This window comes from Rousettus aegyptiacus, unplaced genomic scaffold (genome assembly GCF_014176215.1).
Source record: "Rousettus aegyptiacus isolate mRouAeg1 unplaced genomic scaffold, mRouAeg1.p scaffold_m13_p_2, whole genome shotgun sequence".
Taxonomy (NCBI): Eukaryota; Metazoa; Chordata; class Mammalia; order Chiroptera; family Pteropodidae; genus Rousettus; species Rousettus aegyptiacus.
The window spans coordinates 14,352,479-14,373,354 of record NW_023416295.1 but is presented as its reverse complement, the minus strand read 5'-3'; the positions used below and the strand labels follow the sequence as shown (position 1 = coordinate 14,373,354).

At 43.7% G+C, this 20,876-nt stretch overlaps 1 protein-coding gene across 5 annotated transcripts in view; it reads left to right on the top strand.

The window, feature by feature from the left end:
- Nucleotides 1-20,876, top strand: part of TTLL4 (tubulin tyrosine ligase like 4) — a 36,512-nt gene that overhangs the window by 10,318 nt on the left and 5,318 nt on the right. For 3 of the 5 annotated variants that reach the window (XM_016156806.2, XM_016156811.2, XM_036236732.1), the window contains exons 2-15: nucleotides 6,370-6,446; nucleotides 7,381-8,974; nucleotides 10,093-10,202; nucleotides 10,554-10,617; nucleotides 14,545-14,666; nucleotides 15,084-15,194; nucleotides 15,551-15,627; nucleotides 16,318-16,509; nucleotides 16,605-16,687; nucleotides 17,270-17,398; nucleotides 18,719-18,841; nucleotides 19,127-19,225; nucleotides 19,554-19,688; nucleotides 20,128-20,265. In XM_016156806.2, the coding sequence (XP_016012292.1) occupies nucleotides 7,479-8,974; nucleotides 10,093-10,202; nucleotides 10,554-10,617; nucleotides 14,545-14,666; nucleotides 15,084-15,194; nucleotides 15,551-15,627; nucleotides 16,318-16,509; nucleotides 16,605-16,687; nucleotides 17,270-17,398; nucleotides 18,719-18,841; nucleotides 19,127-19,225; nucleotides 19,554-19,688; nucleotides 20,128-20,265 (2,879 nt within the window). In that variant the 5' untranslated portion in view covers nucleotides 6,370-6,446; nucleotides 7,381-7,478. Of the gene's footprint in view, nucleotides 1-3,027; nucleotides 3,131-6,369; nucleotides 6,447-7,380; nucleotides 8,975-10,092; nucleotides 10,203-10,553; nucleotides 10,618-14,544; nucleotides 14,667-15,083; nucleotides 15,195-15,550; nucleotides 15,628-16,317; nucleotides 16,510-16,604; nucleotides 16,688-17,269; nucleotides 17,399-18,718; nucleotides 18,842-19,126; nucleotides 19,226-19,553; nucleotides 19,689-20,127; nucleotides 20,266-20,876 lie in introns of all 5 variants that reach the window. The other 2 variants (XM_016156808.2, XM_016156810.2) reach the window with 2 other exon arrangements.

Genomic DNA, 20,876 nt, shown 5'->3' with positions numbered 1-20,876 from the left:
GCATTTTCCCTTTGTAATCAGTAAATATCGGGTAGAGAAATATTTAGAGACAATATAATTATCCTATTTCCCAACAAGCTTTCACCCACCAATTTTAGGATCCGCTGTAGTGGTTGCCAATGGTGATTTTCTATTTTTATTAGTTAGAATTCTACAGTAAGGAAGAGTTCCTTCTCCCCATTCATTGATTCTTTTATTCATTTATATGACGGTGGATTCCTGGATTCTTCTTTTACTTAATCTGATAACTCATTTGTTTTGCTGCTCATATTGTCCAGGATGTGGTGAGAAGGAGCCTCTTTAAACTGATTGATCTGTCCTTTTTTTCTCTTCCACTTTTAAAAGTTTAATTGAGGTGTAATTTATATACTATACAATTGATTTACCCAGTATAAAAGTAGAGCTTGATGGCTTTTAATGAATTGAACAGTTGTGCAACCATCACCACAGTCTGGTTTTAGAACACTTTAATTACCCCAAGAAGTTTCCTCATCCCTATTTATAGTCATTCCTTGTTCCTACCCTTAGCCTCAGGCAACCACTGATCTACTTCCGATCTCTCTAACTTTGTTTTTCCTTGAAATTTTGTAAAAATGGAATCATACAATGTACTCTATTGGGTCTGGTTCCTTTTCCTTAGCATAATGTTTTTTGAGTTAATCCAGGTTGTTGCAATTATCAGTAGTTCACTGTTTTTTATTGTTGAGTATCGTTCCATTATGTGTTTATATCATATTATGTTTATTCCTTTACCAGCTGATGAACATTTGAATCGTTTCTAGTTTTTGCCTATTATAAATGCTGCTGTGAACATTTGTGTATAAGTCTTTGTGTGGATATATGCTTTTATTTCTCTTGGGTAGAAACCAAAGAGTGGAATTGCTGGGTCATTATAAAACTTTTTTAAAAAATCTTTACCTCATACTTTTATTTTTATTTATTTTTATTTTTCAATTACAATTAACATTTAATATTATTTTATATTAGTTTCAAGTATACAGCATAGTCGTTAGACATTTTTATAATTTACGGAATGATGCCTCTGATTAGTCTAGGAACCACCTGGCACTATACATAGTTATTACAGTATTACTCACTAAATTCTCCATGCTGTACCTTATACCCCCTTGACTTTCATAACAACCAACCTGTACTTCTTAATCTCTTCACCTTTTTCACCCAGTCCCCCAACCCCTTGCCCCTCTGGCAACCATCAGTTTGTTCTCTGTATCTTTGAGTCTGTTTCTCTTTTGTTTGTTTATTTTGTTTTTTAGATACCACATATAAGTGAGATTATATGGTATTTGTTTTTCGCTGTCTGACTTATTTCACTTAGCATGATACTCTCTAGGTCCATCTGTTTTGTTGTAAATGGTAACATTTCATTTTTTTATGGCTGAGTAATATTCCTGTGTGTGTGTGTGTGTGCGCGCGCGTGCGTGCGCGCCTCATCTTCTTTGTCCAGTTGTCTATTGATGGACACTTAGGTTGCTTTCGTATCTTGGCTATTGTAAATAGTGCTATAGTGAACATAGGGGTGCATATATCTTTTCAAATTAGTGTTTTGGATTTCTTCAGACAAGTACCCAGAAGTAGAATTGCTGAGTCATAAGGTAGTTCTATTTTTAATTTTTGGAGACGCTTCCAAACTATTTTTTGTAGTGGCTATACCAATTTGCAATCCTACCAGCCCTGCACAAGGGTTCCCTTTTCTCCACATCCTCGCCGATACTTGTTTGTTGACTTATTAGTGATAGCTATTCTGACAAGTGTGAGGTGATATCTCATTGTGGTTTTAATTTATATTTCTCTGGTGACTAGTGACATTGAGCATCTTTTTGTATATCTATTGGCCATCTATATATCCTCTTTGGAAAAATGTCTACTTTGTATTAGACTTTTAAAGAAACTTCCAAACAGTTTTTCAAAGTGGCTGGACCATTTTACCTTCCCATCAGCAATGTATGAAAGTTCCAATTTTTCCATATTATTCTGGTCAACACTTAGTATCATCAATCTATTTGATTATAGTCATTCCAGTGAGTACATAATATAGTACCTCACTGTAGTTTTAATTTTCATTTCCCTGACGGCTAATGATATTGATCATCTTTTTATGTGTTTATTAGATTTTATACATCTTCTTTAGTGAAGTATTCAGATGTTTTGCTCATTTTTAAAATCGTGTTAGTATCTTTTAAAAAGTGGGTTGATCTTCATCTTCTTATTAAATTGTAAGAGTCCTCTGTATATTTTGGATATAAGTCCTTCATATTTGCAAATATTGTCTCCCAGTTTGTGGATTTTTTTTTTCATCTCCTCAGTGGTATTTTTCTGTTTTTAATTGTGATATAGCCCAACTAACAGATAGACCGTTATCAGTTTTTCCTCTCATCAGTCATGCTTTTGGTATCATATCGCATACATCTTTGCCTAGCCCAAGAAATAAAATTTTCTTCTTTGTTTTCTGCCAGAAGTTTTATAATTTTAGTTCTTACATTTAGCTCTCTAATCCTTTCTGAGTTAATTTATGGTATAAGTTAAGGGTCTAAGTTCATTTTTTTGTACAGGGAAATCCAATTGTTCCAACATCATTTGTTACAGACTCTTGTTTTCCTCATTAAATTGCCTAGGCAGCTTTGTTGTTAATATATAGAAAGAAAATGTTTTTGTTTATTGATCTTGTATCCTACAATCTTATTCAACTTGCTTAATTCTAGTAGGTTTCGTGTAGGTTTCTTAGAACTTTCTATGTACAGGATCATGTCTCCTGCAAGTAAATATAATTTTACTTCTTCCTTTGCAATCTACATGCCTTTAATTTCTTTTTCTTGCCTTATTGCACTGGTTAGAATTTTTAGTACAGTGTTGAATAGCAATGAGGAGAGTAGGCATCCTTGCCTTGTTCCTAATTGTAGAAGTAAATCATCTAGTGTTTCACTATTAAGCATGTTAGCTGTTTCTGTGATCTTATTATATGTCCCTGTCAAATTTTGAGTATTTTCTTACTTTTAACAACTATTCCAGGCTCTTGTGATGTTTTTCCTGCCTCAGCCGTTTTTCAGGAACTGTAGTTCCTTGGTTCTTTTTATTGACAAATGAAATGTGGGAACCATGATCTGGGAACTAGGTGAGTAACATTCACCTTTTATCTGTTCACCTAGTGTTTTCAGAAATCCCCAACATCTAGTTATAAAAATATACGAAGACCCAGAAGCAAGGGTCTTCTAGTTTGTCCCAAAGCACTTTTCGGTTGCTTTTTAGTGCCAAGTCATACCTGCAGCTGAATGAAAAATCTAGTTACTAGTGATATATCTATCACAAAAGCCCCAAATGACAAGATAGTTATGTCTTTTTATGAAAGAACATTACTTGTACTAGCTTAAATTCTGTGATGAAATAATTATTGCCTGCCCCATGTGTGTGTGTCCCCCCGCCCGCCCCCCCTCGTCATTGCAGCTTGAGAAAAGGGCTGAAGAGGAGGTCAGATCATTTGGTACCCATAATAATGAGTGTGAAAACTATCATCCCTCGAATGTTGAGTGTGGGCTATATATGGGTGCTTTATGTAAATTTTCTAATTCGATCTCACTTCTACCCAGTAGGGGTTATGATACTTCCTCTCTAATCTTTTCCCAAACATTCCAGCTGTGTTGTTTCAGCACTGAATGGATTCACTATTCATCAGAGCTCTGCTTAACTTGAGTTACTGAGGGGTGGTAGCTGCTGATGCAGCACGGCTGGGAGTAGTGGTCGTGCCCTGGAGACTCTTGGAAAACGTCACAAGTAATACGTGGTTGGTTGGCTGGTTGGTTGGTTGGTTTTGCTACAGATGCCTGTGAAGTAAACTGGAAAAGTGGCCCACTCCCCTCCACTGCCCAATCCTTTATCCCACTCTTATCCTCAAGATAACCACCCTAATAGTTTAGTTTGTATTCTTCCAGATCTTTGTTTTCAGAACTTTTCTTCCCAAGAACTCTTTCGTCAGCTGCTCTGCCCTCAACTAACCTTTCTTTTCAGCTGGGCATTCTTCTGTTTGGAGCTTGAGGAACTTAGCCAGAAACGGGCTTGTTTCTTCTGAACTTGAACTTTTGTACTCCCTGTTTGCCCCTTAAGCCTTCCTGTTCCTGAGTAGTAATGTGTGAGACCAAGAAAGGTGTAAAATTAGTAGTTCTTTAAAATAAGTTAGATTACTCAAAATATTATTTTCCAGATGAGTCAGTTTATTTGCTTCTAAAATAAGTTCCTTTTAAGCTGTCGATTGGAGAGTCAACTGATGATGTATCCTTTGGACTTAGAGAGAGTAGGTATGAAATGCCTTTGCTTATCTTTAGTAGCTATGTGTGACTAAAAAATGTATGTAAACTGAATGAAAATAATGGAACTTGTGAATGCTTTTAATTTACATAATCACCAATTAATATAGGTTTAGATTTGCTTAGATTGGGTGTTTTTGAAACAAGCCTTCCATTAGTGGCCTGTGTGAGGCCTTCTACGTGTATAAACACTTTTTCTCCTTGTTCTCTTTCTTTCATTGTCTCATCCTGAAACATTTCCTGGGAGATGGGCAACCTGTCTTGGATTCTAAAGGCACACACACAGACAGACACAGCAAGTTTGTATCTTCACAGTGCACTTAGAAATTTTAAGGAAGCTGGAAGAAGGCTCTCACAGACATTGTGTCAGGGGCCCCGAGTACACTGCAGGGGACAGGCTTTATGACCTTGCAGAAAAACTGCCTTCTGAGTGTACGCTGTCTGTCGAGTCTGGGTGCCAGCCATCATTTGTCTATCTGGACTTGACTTACAGCAGAAACCACTATTATTAGTGTGTTGGATTTTACAACTATTTTCTCACTTCCTCTATTTATTATATTTCGGGCCTTCCAAAGCTTTTTAAAGTTTGTCACTCTGAATTCTTGTAAGTTGATGGGGCCATTTCTTGGCGTTTGAGTGGTATGCCGTTGAGGGCAGCATCCAGGGGGCCTAGGACTCAGGCCACCTGGATGTTCTAGCTCGGTCTCTGGTTTCTCATCACATGGAGTCTTGATTTCATCAGGTATCGCTGCAAGAAAAAAGAAGAAAGTTGCTTTTAGTTTCCTTGTCTATCCCAGACACTTATTTCTGAACCAAAAACAGTGATAACAGGTCAGAACATTTGTATGTGATATTGTTATGAGTGATACTGTTTACTTCATGTTTTCAAAGCTACTCTCTACAGAATATCTGCTATGATGGGTTTGTCCTTGCTTGGCAGTACCTGACGTAGCCATCTTAGCCAACCCTAGATGTCTCTTAACTAGGCGTGGAGTTATTTCCCAGAAAGAGAGTTATAGAAGTATCTTCTTACCTGCTTGGCCCTGTGTCTAGATGTGCTTCTCTGGGAAGACATGTGGCCCTTTTCCAAGTTGCCATCCTACACATCATGGGGATTCTGAGAGGAAACAAAGAATAGGAAATGGCCACTTTACTTTGGCACTAGCCCTGCCAGGCTGTTTCATATTCTACCTGGAAGCAGGCCACCCACAGCTTTGCCTCCCTCTTCCTCATTTGCATGGCAAGTCAGGTCAGCTGGATGCCAGGCTACTTGTTTACGTTTGATATTCCTGCACCGGGGATTCACACGATAGAATTAAGAAGCAGACATTGAGCAGGGTGTGCAGAAGGAAGCGTGTGTAGTGGGCACCTGTGGCTGCAAGAGAAAGTGTGATGGGCGGTGGCGCTGATAAGACTGCAGTGGCACGCTCTTGGAATCTGCCGAGTGTACACAGCACAAACTCTCATACGGGATCTTATAAAGTCACTGGCAGGATTGCACTCTTCCCTTTGTGTGTGCTTCTCTACCATTATCGCACAGAATGTAATTGTCCCCTGCACAGTATTTCCAGAATTTGGACTGGGTGGAGGGTTGTCTTTTTTTTTTCTTTTTCTTTTTGGTTCCCTTAATTTGAGGTTACTGGCATCAAAATCTAGTTGTAACACTTATAGCCCAGTATCATTTTGAGTATCAACAGTGATGAGTCTGGGTTTTGTACTCTGCTTGAGAAAGAATCCACATAGGTCAGCCTTTGCAGGAAGAGGGCGATGCCATGTGGCCTCTACAGGCTTTTCGTTGGTAGACAACACCAACAATTCCTGTAGCTGTAAACAGGAACTGTGGATCTTCCTTGGCCATTATTCTCTTATCAGGATACATGGTCCTTTCCCCATATTGAAGTTTATATTTTAAGTGTAACTTAAACAAAAGAATTATCTGCTACTTCCTTCCCTCTGCCTATTCTGAATATACTTGATGAAGAGGCCAGAATTGCATTCAGAATTATCCAAAATGAATGACTTCTCACAGGAGGGTCTTGTTTTTTTCCCCCAGATGCTGTCATGAAAGCAGTCGCATTGTTCCCTGCAATTGTGAAAACTGGAAAATATTTTGTGCATTTGATTTAGAAAGTAAGTGACCCATGCTGAACTGACTGTATAGGGCCCGAAACTACAGGCTAGTTCAGAGATTTTACGTTAGAGGAAACATTGAATGAAGAAACGGATGAGATAGGCTTTCCATCCCTGGGATTGACCCGGACTGAAGCCTGGAATTAAGAGCAAAGAGCTTCTGTCCTTTTCTTCTTGCCTCTATATTCTACTCCTTCACCTCTCCAGACCTACTGTGGCTGCGAGAAATAAACTCATTCTAAAATAATGTCACTAAAAATAATGTTGGTATCTACTTCCATTTTGTTTCTCCTATTTCCCATAACACATGGAGAGAATTTTAAGTCTATACAGTTGGCAAGATTCCTGAAGAGATGCACTTAGTGCCCCAGCTCCAGGATGAACTTGAGGTCAGCAGAGGGATTCTCTGCTCGTATCTGAACTTGTCACATGTAAGACCATTCCATAGGTAGCTGGGGGTTGGTCAGGGAGCAGTAGATGAAAATATGTTTCTCAAATGGTCTTTTGACCTTTCAGAATTGGTTCGGGAGGAGGATGTTATTGGCTGGTTTCTCTCCCACCCCCATACTTTCCTTTTTCCTAGCTACACCAGTGTTAGGTGAGGGGAGGAAGCCACACATATAAAGTCATGGATGGTGAGATTTTTTTGGAGAGAGAGGCAATAGTTCTCTGAGTTAGAGAGTGGCAACAGGCAAGCAAACACACGGTGGTGGAGCCATAAAGTCCCAATCCTCTGTGCAGCCAGCTTTGATGGCATAAGAACAGCAGGAAAACCACTGAAAACTCTCCGGGAATCTAGGGCCCCACATGATGGCCGAGACCGGCCACCCAAGAAATACTAAAGTGGAACTGTATCTCCCACCTGAGGACGACTGTAGCATTGTATTTGTTCCCCCGGGACTGTAACATTCCCAATTGTTTTTTTTCCCTTCAGGCCAACAGATTTCAAGGATGCAGCTGCTGCTACTGGAGGTGTGTGGCATCTTACCTAAGCCGGGCCATGAGGCTGTGTGGCCATGATGTGGGCCCCTCATGGCCTCAGCAGGAACAGAGCACTACAGTATTGGCCTCCGCCAGGCAAACAGCTTTAAGCAGAGTGGTCCCTTGGGCACAGTGCCTGCCCCGCCACCTGATAAACCTTCTGAGGGCAAAGTCTGGGCTCAGGCTCATCAGCAGGTGAAGCCAATCTGGAAGCTGGAGCGGAAACACGTGGGGACACTTTCAGCAGGGTTGGGCCCAGGCCTCTTGGGTGTCTCACCCCAGTCAGCATATTTCTTTTGCCCTAGCACTTTATGTAGTTCTGGGACCACAGCCGTCATTGCAGGCCACAGCAACTCCTGTTACCTTCATCCTCTCCCGGACTTGTTCAGCAGTACCCTGCTGTACCGGCGCTCCAACTACAGGCACAAAACATACCAGCAGCTTGAGTCTTTCTGCTTGCGTTCAGGCCTGCCCGAGAAAAGACCGTTTTCTCTCCCTCAAAAGAGCCTCCCTGTCAGACTCACTGCCAATAAAACCACTTCTTCCACGGTCTCCCCCATGGCCCAGCCCATGGCATCCTCATCCACAGATCCACACCTCTCACTGGGAGCAGCCGGGGAAAACCCCTCAGGGAGGAGCCTGGCCTCTGCCGTCTCAGGGAAGTTCCCTTCTCCACTCCCTTCCTCGACCTCCTCCTACAAGCCCATGCTGAATAACAACTCCTTCATGCGGCCAAATAGCACTAAAGTGCCTTTATCACAAGCCACAGAGGGCCTGAAGCCAGTATCCTCGCCCAAGATTCAGCTTGTCTCCTGGCGTCATTCAGGGGGCACTGGAGACTGTGTACTGCACCCTGCTGAACACAAGGTACCCAAGAGCAATGGCACCGAACTATTTGACACCCTTGCCCATAGCACCCTGTCTACCCCGAGCTCCTCAGACACCTCCACCACCAGCGTTGCCTCTCCTCAGTACAACCAGAGTAACTTAGCCATGAGGGCAAAGCCACATCCCTGTGGCCTGGATGGTGACTCTGTTTCCCAGGCTCTGACCAGGGAGGTTCGGTTCACTGAGGCGGTGAGGAAGTTGACTGCAAGAGGCTTTGAGAAGCCGAGGCAAGGCTGCCAGTTTGATCAATCATGTCTCGTGAACCCCAGCTTGCAGTGGGAGCTCCTTAACAGGAACAAACGGTGGAAACCACCTGTGGTAGGCCAGCAGTTCCCTCAGGAGGATGCTGGAGCAGACAGTCGGGTCCTCCCTGAAGCTTCGGACACCCCGGAGTTAGATAGCACAGTCTTCTGTACCAAACGCATCAGCATTCACCTCCTTGCCTCACACGCCAATGGGCTCAGCTGCAGCCCTGCCTCTGGATCGGCAGTCGACTCCCCTCCACTTGGAGAAGACAAAGCTGCAGTTCTGCCTTCTCCCCCTCAGCCCTTCGGCTTAGCTGATATGGCCACCCGCTTCTCTTCCATCCATCTGGGCCAGCTTGGGAAGGAGGGGCCTAAAGAAGCCAGGGAGCTGGACTCATCTTCTAGGGATATTGGGTAAGTAGGAGAAAGCTTTTGGTTCATTTAGAGCCGTAGCATGTGTACATCATAATTTGGTGACACTGACCCTGTGTCTCTGAAGGTTGGTTTTCTTTTTTAGCTGCCCTAGAATTTTGGTTTTCACATTAGGGCAAAGGTCAGCAAACTACAGCTTGCAGTTCAAATTCCATTCACTACCTACTTGTGAAAAGTTTTATTGAAACACAGCCTCACCCATTTGTTTACTACTGTCTATGGCTACTTTCTTGTGACGGTGGTAGAGTTGAGTAATTGTGACCGAGTGGTCCACAAAACTGAAAACATTTATTATCTAGTCCTTTAGAGCGGTGGTCCCAATCTTTTTGGCACCACAGACCTGTGCTCCTCTGAGAACCTAATGCCTGATGATCTGGAGCTGAGGCGATGATGCCAGCACTGGGGAGCAGCTGCAAATACAGATGAAGCTTCGCTCACTAGCTCTCTGCTCACCTCCTGCTGTGTGGCCTGGTTCCTAATGTGCCATGGACTGGTACCGGACGGGCCACAGACTGCGCCAGAGCTTGGGGAATCTCTGCTTTAGAGGAAGAGTTTGCTGACCTCTGCTTTGGGTTATAACCAGGGAGAAATAAGAATTTCAAAAACCAACTATTGTGGCCTGTGACTTTTCTGTTTAATTCCAAACCAAATCAGGCTCTCAGTCACTCCTAGTATGACAGCTGTTTCAGAGGTAGGACATACATATACTTGGCTCCTTCTCTTGGCTCCTTGTTATTTCTCTGGAACATTGGTTCACCAAGGCCTTGTTCAGAGAGACGTCTAGAGACCTTCGAAGTCAATTACCAGATGTTCATGGATGGTGTTTTGAATGCAGAATTTTGTCTTTATGTGCTCTGAGGGACTGCAAAGAAGATGGAAGACATAGTGCGTCTCTACAGAACGGGGGATGTAGGGTTGAGGAACTATGGCTAGACTTGAGCTCTGCAGGCAAAAGAAATGAGTTGTGAGGCCCAGACAAGAGACAGCAGATTGGTGGCTGGGGAAGAGACAATCATCGGGAGATGATGAAAGAATGAGAATCTTGGCTGTGACCTCTGTTATGGAATTGGCTGGGCTGGGGTCATGATTCTTTCTTATAGTTCAGCTACTGACCTCCAGCTAGACCAGGTTGAGGCTGAAGATTTAGAAGAAGAGCTGGTAGATGGTTTGGAAGACTGCTGCAGCCATGATGAGAATGAAGAGGAGGAGAGTGAGTAGGGGACCCTCTTACCTCCAACTGTGACGTGGTTACCACCCGCTGGGGGAGGGGGACTAATAATTGTGTACCAGGTCTGTGACCCACTTTATGATCTACATTACTCCTTCCCCTCGGGGTCCAAGGGTGGTGGCTAGTGGCTTTGCGGGGACTTTGTTCTCTAGTCCTCCTTTCCTACCGGTCTTGCCTTTTCCCTGCTGCTCAAGGAAGGCAGTGCAAGGCAGCAGGGTGGTGCTTGTGGCTCCGTGAGAAGGCTGAGCCCAGATGTCCAATGAAGCGCTGCCTGAGCTTAGTGAGTTTGTGTAGCAGACCCTCCCATTCAGAACTTCTCTGCTTCCCCCGCAGGAGACTCAGAGTGCTCCTCATTCAGTGCTGTCTCCCCCAGCGAGTCGATAGCAGTGATCTCTCGGTGAGTGTTGGCTGTGTAGATCATTGGTAGATACTCATTTTCTGTCTCTTTAGGATTGTAAAGAGATTAATCACCTAAGTAATTAATGACCCTGTTGACCTTTATTAATTTTTGTCAAATTTTTATATTCGAGGCTTTAATTTTCAAACAATGGAAGGGACCAAAAACATTTCATCAGTTGGGTTTCAACACAGTATCATGTTTCTTGGACAGCAATTTGGCCTTTAGGCTCCAAGAAACTGTTCAAGTCAAAAGCAAATAATTTCAAGAAGTGAAATTAATAAACATTAAGTTTGAGGTAAATTATTAATTAGGCCACCCACATGTGGTTATTTGTCACCTTGCATTACAAATGTGTCCTACTGTCAGAAAGAGTTCTGAGATAGATATACCACTAATTGGAGCTTTTTAAAATACTCTTTTGCTCCCTTGCGAGGTTAGTTTTATATTTGGAAATAAGACTGTGGCATTAACCTGAATAAGAAATCAAATTAGAAACTGTAGCTTTAATGTACATTATGTTATTGACTGCCCTTGGTGGAGTCTGAGTGATATCGGCCTCTGGAAACCAAAAAGTCAGTCTCTTAATGTAGCCCCTTCTTTTGTGAAACAGGTAGTTGTGGGGTGCTGCATAACTGAGATGGGGAGTCGAGAGGAAGGAATGCAGGACTGAGGAAATTACTATGAATGAGGACATGTCACTGTGCTAAAGATTTGTAGAACTTGCTAAAGGATTCTGTACACCACCTTTCTGGGTAGAAAGTTAACATTCTTCAGGCTAATCTTCCATGTTACCTGCACCACTCCCAACCTTGCCTCAATAGGAGGCTCAGTCATCATTATATTGTTTAATTAACTATTAAAAAGAATCCCCAAAGTACTAAACATTAAATAAAGTTTATTCTCTTTAAAAAATAACTTCTATTGAAAATGTAAAAGAAATAAAATACAAATCTAGAAAATTGGTGAGGTTTTTTTTTCTTTTATTAATGGAAAAAATTCTAATTTTAATTAAAATCCAGCTAAGTGTGTAGGCTTGCCAGAGTCAGGTTGCTTTCCTTTGTGTCATCTGTGCCTTAGATGAAGCTAAGAGGAAAGGGGGCTGTCCGTGCCTGGTTAGTGTGGACAAAGCAAACTGTCTCTGTGACTATGATGGTGGCAGCAGCTGTAACCATTTTAGAACCCCAAACCAGAAAGGCAGAGAAAGCTGTTGGGCAAGCGGAGAGACAGAATTGGGACTTTCTTTGAAAGTGAATAGAAATCCTGTCATAGGTACCCTGAGTCTGGTGCATAAACTCTATTACTTTAAGCCTAACTCATCCTCCTTTCAGAAAAGCAAAGCTATTTTGGTTGTATGTATTGGATGTTGACTAAGCACCTCCACTCTCCATAGGGAAAGATAGAAAACATGTAATTGACTTGGAGCCTCACCTCTTCCATTCTTAAGGGTGATCTGGGTTTCTTTTCAGGCCTACTTCAAGACAGCTGCACAGTCCTTTATTTAATCTCTTTGATTTATGAGATAAAATTCACAAAAGGTGTTTGTTAATAATTTGTTCGTTAATTAATTTAACTCCTACAAAATTCACAGGCTTATATGAGGCTTAAAACATAGGGTTTCAAGCTCACAGAGGTTGAGGAATTCACAGGCTTATATGAGGCTTAAAACATAGGGTTTCAAGCTCACAGAGGTTGAGGAATTCCAAACCACTTTGCATTTTAAGGATGACTAAAACAGAAATTCTTTTGGAATGCTAAATCTTATTTTTCCCAATTATGAAAGATTTATATATTAATACAGAAAATTTGGCAATTACAGAAAGATCATTGAAGACACTGCCTCTCTTTCTCTACTCAGCAACAGTTTATTGCATTTCCAGTTCCATATTGTTTTTCTAGGAATCATGTAATTTTAAAGATGGAGGTCAGCAAATCCAGCCTCTTTTTTCAGATGTCAAAATTGAGAACCAGAAAAGTTCAGTAGCTATTCCAAGGTCATAGTTTCCAGCACTGTTAGCTCAGAAGCCAAACCCCCTGTGGATAAGGCCAGGCCCCTTGAGAGGCAGCTAACGAAGATTTTCTGTCTTTTTAAAAAATTATTAAACTTTTGATTTGGGACAATTATAGAGGCAAATGCAGTTGTAGGAAATAATACAGAGCGATCCCCCAAACTCTTTAATCGGTTTCCCCTATGGTAATATCTAGCAAAACTGGTAATTATAGTATAATCAAGCCATTACCATGAGTCCGGATACAGGCCTCTCTGCTGGAGTCCCTGCTGTTCCAGCCCCAGAAACCACACCTACTTCCCTCCTACGCCCAGCGCTGCCTTAACCCCTGGCAACCTCTGATCTGTTCTATAACTTTGTCATTTCAGACCGTTCTTACAAATGGAATGACAGCAGTGTGTAACCTTCTGGGTTTGGGTTTTTTCACCCAGCGTATTCTCAGCAGATCCATCCAGGTTGTTGGCACTATCGATAGTTCATTCCTTTTTACTACTGAGTAGTAGTCCATGGTATGGATGAACCACCATTTGTTTAACCATTCACTTGTTGAAGGATATTTCAGTTGTTGGCTCTTTTTGGCTATTACGAATAAATCATCATGTACATATTTATGTGTGAATCTCAGTCTTTTTCTCTGAGATAAATGCCCAGGAGTGCAATCGCTGAATTTTATGGTAATTGCATGTTTAGTTTTTTTAAGAAACTGCCAACACTTTTTTCCATAATGGCTGCACCACTTCACATTCCTATCTTTGTGGGGTTTTTTTTTGTTTTTGTTTTTTAATTTTATTTGTCAGTCACAACTGACATACAATATATTAGTTACAGGTATCTTTTTTTTTACAAAAATTAACTTATTCTCCTTGATTTTCACCAGTCTTAAATTCTGATACACAGTAAATTAAAAGCCTTTGAAGCAAAAGTTTTTGGAAATAAGGAATAGAGCTGAATTAATTGGAATTATTTAATTGGGAATCAGTATTTAAATTGACCCAATAAAATTCATTACAAACCTCTAAGATTTAAAATACTATAGTGGTTTACATACAGTACCTATTTCTGTTGTGCTGCAAAATAATAGGTAGAATGGCTGTTTATAAGCTAAAAATCTTAAATATTAATATTTGAGGATCATATCAGCTCAGTACAGAGAGTAATACTATTCTCTTCATTTTCAGTGCTATTTAAAGAAATGGTTTGGGTCTGTCAGCTTCTACCCGATGGACAGTCGAGATAGTCTCTGTTTTGAGACCCCTGAGATAGCCTTGGCCGAGCCATTGTTGGAATAACACTAGGGACCCCATGGCCCACTGCCCCAGATACTCAGATCAGCATTGCTACACTGTTACATAAAAATCTGGTGTCACAAATCATCTTCCAAATGGAGAAGAGCATTGATCAACTGTGTATTATCAGCTACACCTAAATATAAAACGAGTTAGAAGTATCACTGTTTGTTTTCTTTGTTGCCTTTTCCATTTTTCTTTTTAAAAATCTCTATGCCTCTTCTGAAGTCTTTTCTACTTTTCTTCCTTTTAATTATCCATATGCTTTTTCTCACTTTATTTTTCTTCGTCTTAGTGTAGCATATTCTACTGGTATCCACCCAAACTCATTACCTGCTCCCAGAACCGCTCTTTACAGGGACTTCCCCAGGCCATGGCTTCTCACAGGAAATTTTGGAACTGTATCACAGAATAAAATATTGGAAAGCCTTGTCTTTCAGTGACATTTAATGGTGTGGTTGTATTAGCCCTAGCACCTTATTGAGTAATACTTGCAAAATAATTATTGAGCACTTGTCTTTGTAGAAATACAATTTAAAAGACAGCACCCTAAAAGAAAGTGTATGTAATAGTAACGACACTTAAAGACTGTGGCTTACCTTTCTGTACTGTGTGTCTGTTTTTCTTCTTAGAAGCTGCATGGAGATTCTGACCAAACCTCTTGCCAGTGAGAAAGTTGTCCGACCAGCTCTCATCTATAGTCTCTTTCCCAACGTGCCCCCTACCATCTATTTTGGCACCCGGGATGAGAGAGGTAAACCTTAGTGTCTGAGCTCAGAAGAGCCCCCAGGAGAAGGGAGGAAGTGGGAGAAGGGTAGGAGGGGCTTTCTAGAACGGCTGTTATGGTGCTCAGTTCCCCACCTGGTTCACTGGTCTGATATCGGGACCCTTTTCTTGTTTGTCCTTGAGCTGACCCTTTTCAGCCCCATAATCTCATGCTTCTTTCTTGCCCTCTAATCTTCCCCCCCCTTTTCAACTTTTTCTCCTTTCTGTGCTTTTCATCCCCATGCAGCCCTTTTTCTTCCCCAAAGTGCGCTCCGTTGAAATTCTGATCTGGAATAATACTTAGTGACTTTTCTACCCAGGGAGGGGTGAGCAGTAGTGCCTTCTTTTTTCTCTTCTCACTGTGATGCTCCTGCTCTTCTCTACCACCCCACTCCCTTTTCCTTAGTGGAGAAACTTCCCTGGGAACAGAGGAAGCTGCTCCGGTGGAAGATGAGTGCAGTGACCCCCAACATTGTCAAGCAGACCATCGGAAGGTCCCACTTCAAAATCAGCAAGAGTGAGTCACTTGCTTTACTGTGAGCCTGTCCTTGGCCCCAAAAGATGGGCTTTGAGCAGGAGGAGAGCCTAGAGACCTCCTGCTGCGTGGGGACCCTGTCCTGAAGTTTCCAACCTGTTAGGAGGACATAGCTTTGAACTCCCTGGCACGGAGCCTATTCCTCAAAATTGGAAGACAGAGGGACATTGTTCTGCCCCTGACCCCAGGGTCTCACGTAGGACAGCTCCATGGTAACTCTTAGAAAATAGGGTCTGGGAGCTGCGCCCAGTCCCAGTGGTATTTCTGGGACCTCTGGGCCTCTCTGTCCCGGGAACTGAGCTGCTAGCAGGACTGACTCCCCGATGTCCCTTCTGTAGAAAATGATGACTGGCTGGGCTGCTGGGGTCACCACATGAAGTCTCCTAGTTTCCGATCCATTCGGGAGCATCAGAAGGTAGGCGCCCTTTCTGGGGCACTCTTCCCCAGGAGTTTGGACTAGGCGGGAAGAGGCTGGTATTGAGGGAAGAGGTGGATGACCACGGAGAAGCAGAAAGGTTTATAGAGGTGTGAAGAAAGTACAGGAAGGAGGTGCAGTGGAGAGCCTAGCAGATCGCACACATCTAAGCAGTTCAGCCGTCATAGCCCCTCAAAGACACTTTTTTCTCTAATGTCTTGAGATGCAGTGTCTTTTCAATTTGTTATGTTTCCCCTATAACCACTGCACATTATCTCCCTTTTTCCAAGCCAAATATGTGTAAAGAGGACTCTGGTCTCATGTTGGAATGAATGAATCCCTTGCCCGCAGACTTACTGAAGACCAGGTGCTTGCCTGTGTTTGTCCCCCAGACTGCTGTGGAAAAAGACTTAACAGCTTTTTCTTTGCACTTAAGGTGGATATCTTGTCTGTCCGAATCACTATTATGTCATGAACCATCAACTAGAGGGCACTGAATTTTGTTGTGATTTAATTATCTTTTGGTGAGTGCTCAGCAGCTGAATGTTGTAAGGACTATTAGTGATAAGAAGGTGGACCAGGAGCTCAGAAAGTTGTTAAGGAAGTTGGAATGGGATAGTGTGTGCTGCTGTCTTCCTTGTGATCTTACCTGGGCCCTCTCCCTGCTCTTACCCTTTGTTCCTCCGGTAGCTAAACCACTTCCCAGGTTCATTCCAGATTGGGCGAAAGGACCGACTGTGGCGGAACCTATCCCGCATGCAGAGCCGCTTTGGCAAGAAGGAGTTCAGTTTCTTCCCCCAGTCCTTTATCCTGCCCCAGGATGCCAAGCTCCTGCGCAAAGCCTGGGAGAGCAGCAGCCGCCAAAAGTGGATTGTTAAACCAGTGAGTGCGTCACAGTGGGTAGTAGACCATGGTCTGAGAGTGGGAACGGCAGAGTCGGGGGCCAGGAGCAAATCTCATCCCCTTTTCACTTCCAGCCAGCATCAGCTCGAGGCATTGGCATCCAGGTCATTCACAAGTGGAGTCAGCTCCCCAAGCGAAGGCCCCTTCTGGTACAGAGGTGAGCCTTCCTCCAGCTCAGATCCCGCTCCTCATTTTCGCATTTCTTTCCCATGAAAGTTCCCTTTTTTACCATGTTTTTCTGCCTTTTGTCCTCCCAACCAAAGACTTTTTTCAGCCAACTGTTTTAACTCTTTTCCTGTTTAGGAAAAAAAATGCAGCTCGCTGCCAGCGTTAACATTACACATAGGAATGCTACATTTTCTAGGATCTTGACAATTTCAGCGATCAAGAATTACTAAATTTTGTAAATGGAAATGCCACTACTAAAAACAGAATGCTATAAATAGAATGATATCATTTGTCTCAAAAGACTTTCGCTATACTAGAGAAATGCGAAAATAATAATGAAAGGGAGATATTTTGTGGCAGACTTTGGGGGTGAGGTTAGGACTGTGATCTGTGAGTTATCTTGGGGCAAAGGCTGCAGCCGCAAGTGCCACCAGCAAGTATACTCGAGGCAAATGGGGAATGTGTTAAATCTTTATCTAGGGGCCTGTTAGCTGGCTTTTGCCGTGGCTCGCTCACTCACTGAGCCCGCTCTCGTCCGCCATGTCTCTGAAGCTGGCCTTTCCCTGCACAGGTATCTACACAAACCCTACCTCATCAGTGGCAGCAAGTTTGATCTGCGAATCTATGTTTACGTCACCTCCTATGATCCTCTACGGATTTACCTCTTTTCAGATGGACTTGTCCGCTTCGCCAGTTGCAAGTATGTGGCAGTGGTGAGGTGTTACCCCGATAGCTTCGGAGATTTGCTTTTCTGAGAGGAAGGGAAACTGGAGGACGCCCAACAAAAATAACAAATGTTTTGGTAGTTTTCGTTAGCAAAGGAGAAGGTGGGGTATTTGGGAAAACCTAGTCTTCCTGTCCCCCTTTGTGGCTCCTTTACTTTTACACATGACACTTCTGACACTCGTGGTCACCAAATATGTGGGTTTTTTTCCCCCACACCAAGCAATTCCCTGCAGTACCAGCTTGGTGTCCTACAGCGTAGCTCAGTTTTGACAACATCTACCGGGAGATAGAGTCGGTTCCAGCAGGTTAGGGGCTCAACCTCACGAGGCTCCCCAACCTCCCACGTCAGGTGCCAGTCACAAGTCCAGGTTGCCACGTGTGCTTCTGACCTACCAGCTATAAATCAGAGGTTCCCATGACCTCCTTTTTGGGTTCGATTAATTTGGTGGAGCAGCTCACAAAACTTAGGAAAACAGTGTACTTATGTTTGCTAGTTTAGTATGAAAAAAAAAAAAAAAAGGTATGACAAAGGATACAGACAGACATCCAGATGGAAGAGATGCGTAGGGCAAGGTATGTGGGAAGGGGCGTGGCGCGCTCCCAGCTCACCCTCCGCGTGTTCACCTGCCCAGAAGCTCTCACATCCCGCACTGTTGGGATTCTTACGGAGGCTTCGGCACATAGGCATGATCAATCAGTAACTCCATTTTCAGCCCATCTTCCTTCTCAAGAGAATGGAGGGCTGGGTTGAAAATTCCAAGCTTCTAGTCATGACTTGGTATTTCTGGTCACTACTTCTCCTCCAGGAGCCCACCCAAAATCACCTCATTAGAAAAAAGGCACTCGTAGCATCCAGGAAATCGCAAGGATTTAAGGAGCCCTGTGTCCGGAACTAGAGCCAGAGACCAAACATTAGAACAAAAGATGCTCAATGCTTTTATCACTCAGGGACTTATAAGGATTTTAGGAGCTCTGTGCCAGGAACTGGGGGCAGGGACCGATATATATATTTCTTATTATAAATCACAGTATCACACGAGGAATGGGAATTAAGGAGGTTCTCTATTTCCCTGAATCTAGGGAGGGTCTTCCTGCAGGATTGAGGTAGGATAAAGGAGATGAGTTTAGCTGTGATGTTCTTGAAATCTTACCAGGAGACATACGTCTGAGGCTCTTGTGCATCTGAAAACATCTGTGCACTTGTCCTTTCCCTCCTCAAGATTTGGGGAAATGTTTGGACCATCGTCTGTCTGCTGCCTCACCATCTCACCTCTGCCTTTCTCCTCACTTTCAGGTATTCCCCGTCCATGAAGAGCCTCGGCAACAAGTTCATGCACCTGACCAACTACAGTGTCAATAAAAAGAATGCTGAGTACCAAGCCAATGCGGATGAAACGGCCTGCCAGGGCCACAAATGGTACCTAGGCATCGTCCCTGCCAAACGGAGGCCTAGAGAAGCACAGGGGTCTGGGGTTTGGGGAGGTTCAGGAAGATGGTGAGTGGAGGATTAATATGAGATCCAAAGATTATAGAAACACTTGGCAATTCATAATTGGTTTATTTGCATCCAAGCTCATCTTTCTTAATTCAGAAGATCAAAAGAAGAGATATGAAGATACGGGCTTCTTATTCCCTTTTCTTTCTCTCTTCTTTATCACTCAGTTCCTAGACTGTAACTCCCGCCCCCTCTCCTGCCTTGCAGGGCACTGAAGGCTTTGTGGAACTACCTGAGCCAGAAGGGAGTCAATAGCGATGCCATCTGGGAGAAGATAAAGGATGTTGTTGTCAAAACCATCATCTCGTGAGTCCCTCTGCCACCTTGGTGTGGGGCCTGCCACTGGACCCCCTCTTTTCTCATGGTCCTCCACTCTGCTCTGTTTCAGACTTTGACCATGCCGTGCTTCAGTTCCTGGGGACAGGGGATAGGAAGGAGTGGATAGAGTTAAACTCTGCTCTTCTACTGCAGTTCATCCCCAGAAGCTGGCCCCTAGGCAGAGGCCTCTCCCAAGGGCTGCTTTTTCTGGCCTGCCTCTGGTCTCCCATCTCTGGGCCCCTCCACTGGCAGGGCAGCTCTGGGTAAAGCCCTCTGGGAAGAGCTGGGCTGAATACTTCTTCCTCCTTATAACCAGGTCGGAACCGTACGTGACCAGCCTGCTGAAGATGTACGTGCGGCGATCTTACAGCTGCCATGAGCTCTTTGGTTTCGACATCATGCTGGATGAGAACCTCAAGCCTTGGGTCCTGGAAGTCAACATTTCCCCGAGGTAGGTGGCATTCTCAGGGTGCTCACAGAAGAACCCCGTCTGTGTCCTCATGATCCTATTTCTGCTTTAGTCTTGCTTACTTTGGGCAGACCTTTCCTTCACTAGAATTTGACTTTTCCCTGTATCATCTGTATGTTTGCTCATCTACTCATTCTTGGCCATTTTCTCAAGGTTCTTTGTTAAAAGCGCTTCTTTCGAACTTGATCCCACCACCCGCTTTCCCCTAGCAAATGGAAGTCATAGGCAGAACCACTCCGAGAAAGGTTATTTGCCATCTGTGGGGCAAGAAGACACCCACGATGGTGCTCATGAATTCGACAGAGCCCTTTCATCCTAGGGAAGCCAGGGAGTCCATGGGGCTAGCACTGACTTAGCAGACATGTGACCGGAAACAGTTTTGGAGTGTGCTTTTACCACTCTTTGTATCCTTCCCCCGAAGCCTCCACTCCAACTCTCCGCTGGACATCAGCATCAAAGGCCAGATGATCCGCGACCTTCTGAACCTGGCGGGCTTTGTTCTGCCCAACACAGAGGATATAATTTCCAGCTCCAGCAGCTCCAGCAGCTCCACAACCAGGTCAGCCTCCTTGCTTACCTGCGGCTCAGCTAGAGGCGTGAACAGCCCCATCGTGGTTCTGGAAAGGAATGGTGTCTGGGCGCTCCCTCTTGCTTGCTGTCTCTTGCTGCTCAGTCTGCTTCTGCAGTCTACCCACACACCTCTGCCATGTCAGCACCCTTAAAAGCACGTTCAGCTATACCGTTCCCCTGCTCAGGAACCTCCACTGGGCATGGAGAATCAGCTTTAAACTCCTCACAAAGACATGTAAGGCCCCGGCCTCCTCTTCCCAGGCACCCTTCCCTTTGCCCTGTACTCTGTAGGCTTCTATACTCTGAAGACCAATCACTCATAGAACTCAGGGTTCGAAGGATCCTTAAAGGTCAGTTAATCCAGTCTCTGAAACGTTTGTTGCCTCTCACTTTGCGCCATAGCGTCCCCTCATTTGCTTGTGAGGTTTCTTCCTCCTGATAATCCCCTCAGCCAGACCGCCCTATTGCAACCTTACCCATATAGCAAAGCCTAGCTCCAGGCACCATCCTGGGAAGCTACCTTAGTGTGGGCTCTCTCTTTCATATCCCCAGACCACTCGGAACCACTCTCAAGGGAAGGGAACAGATATTCAGTCAGTA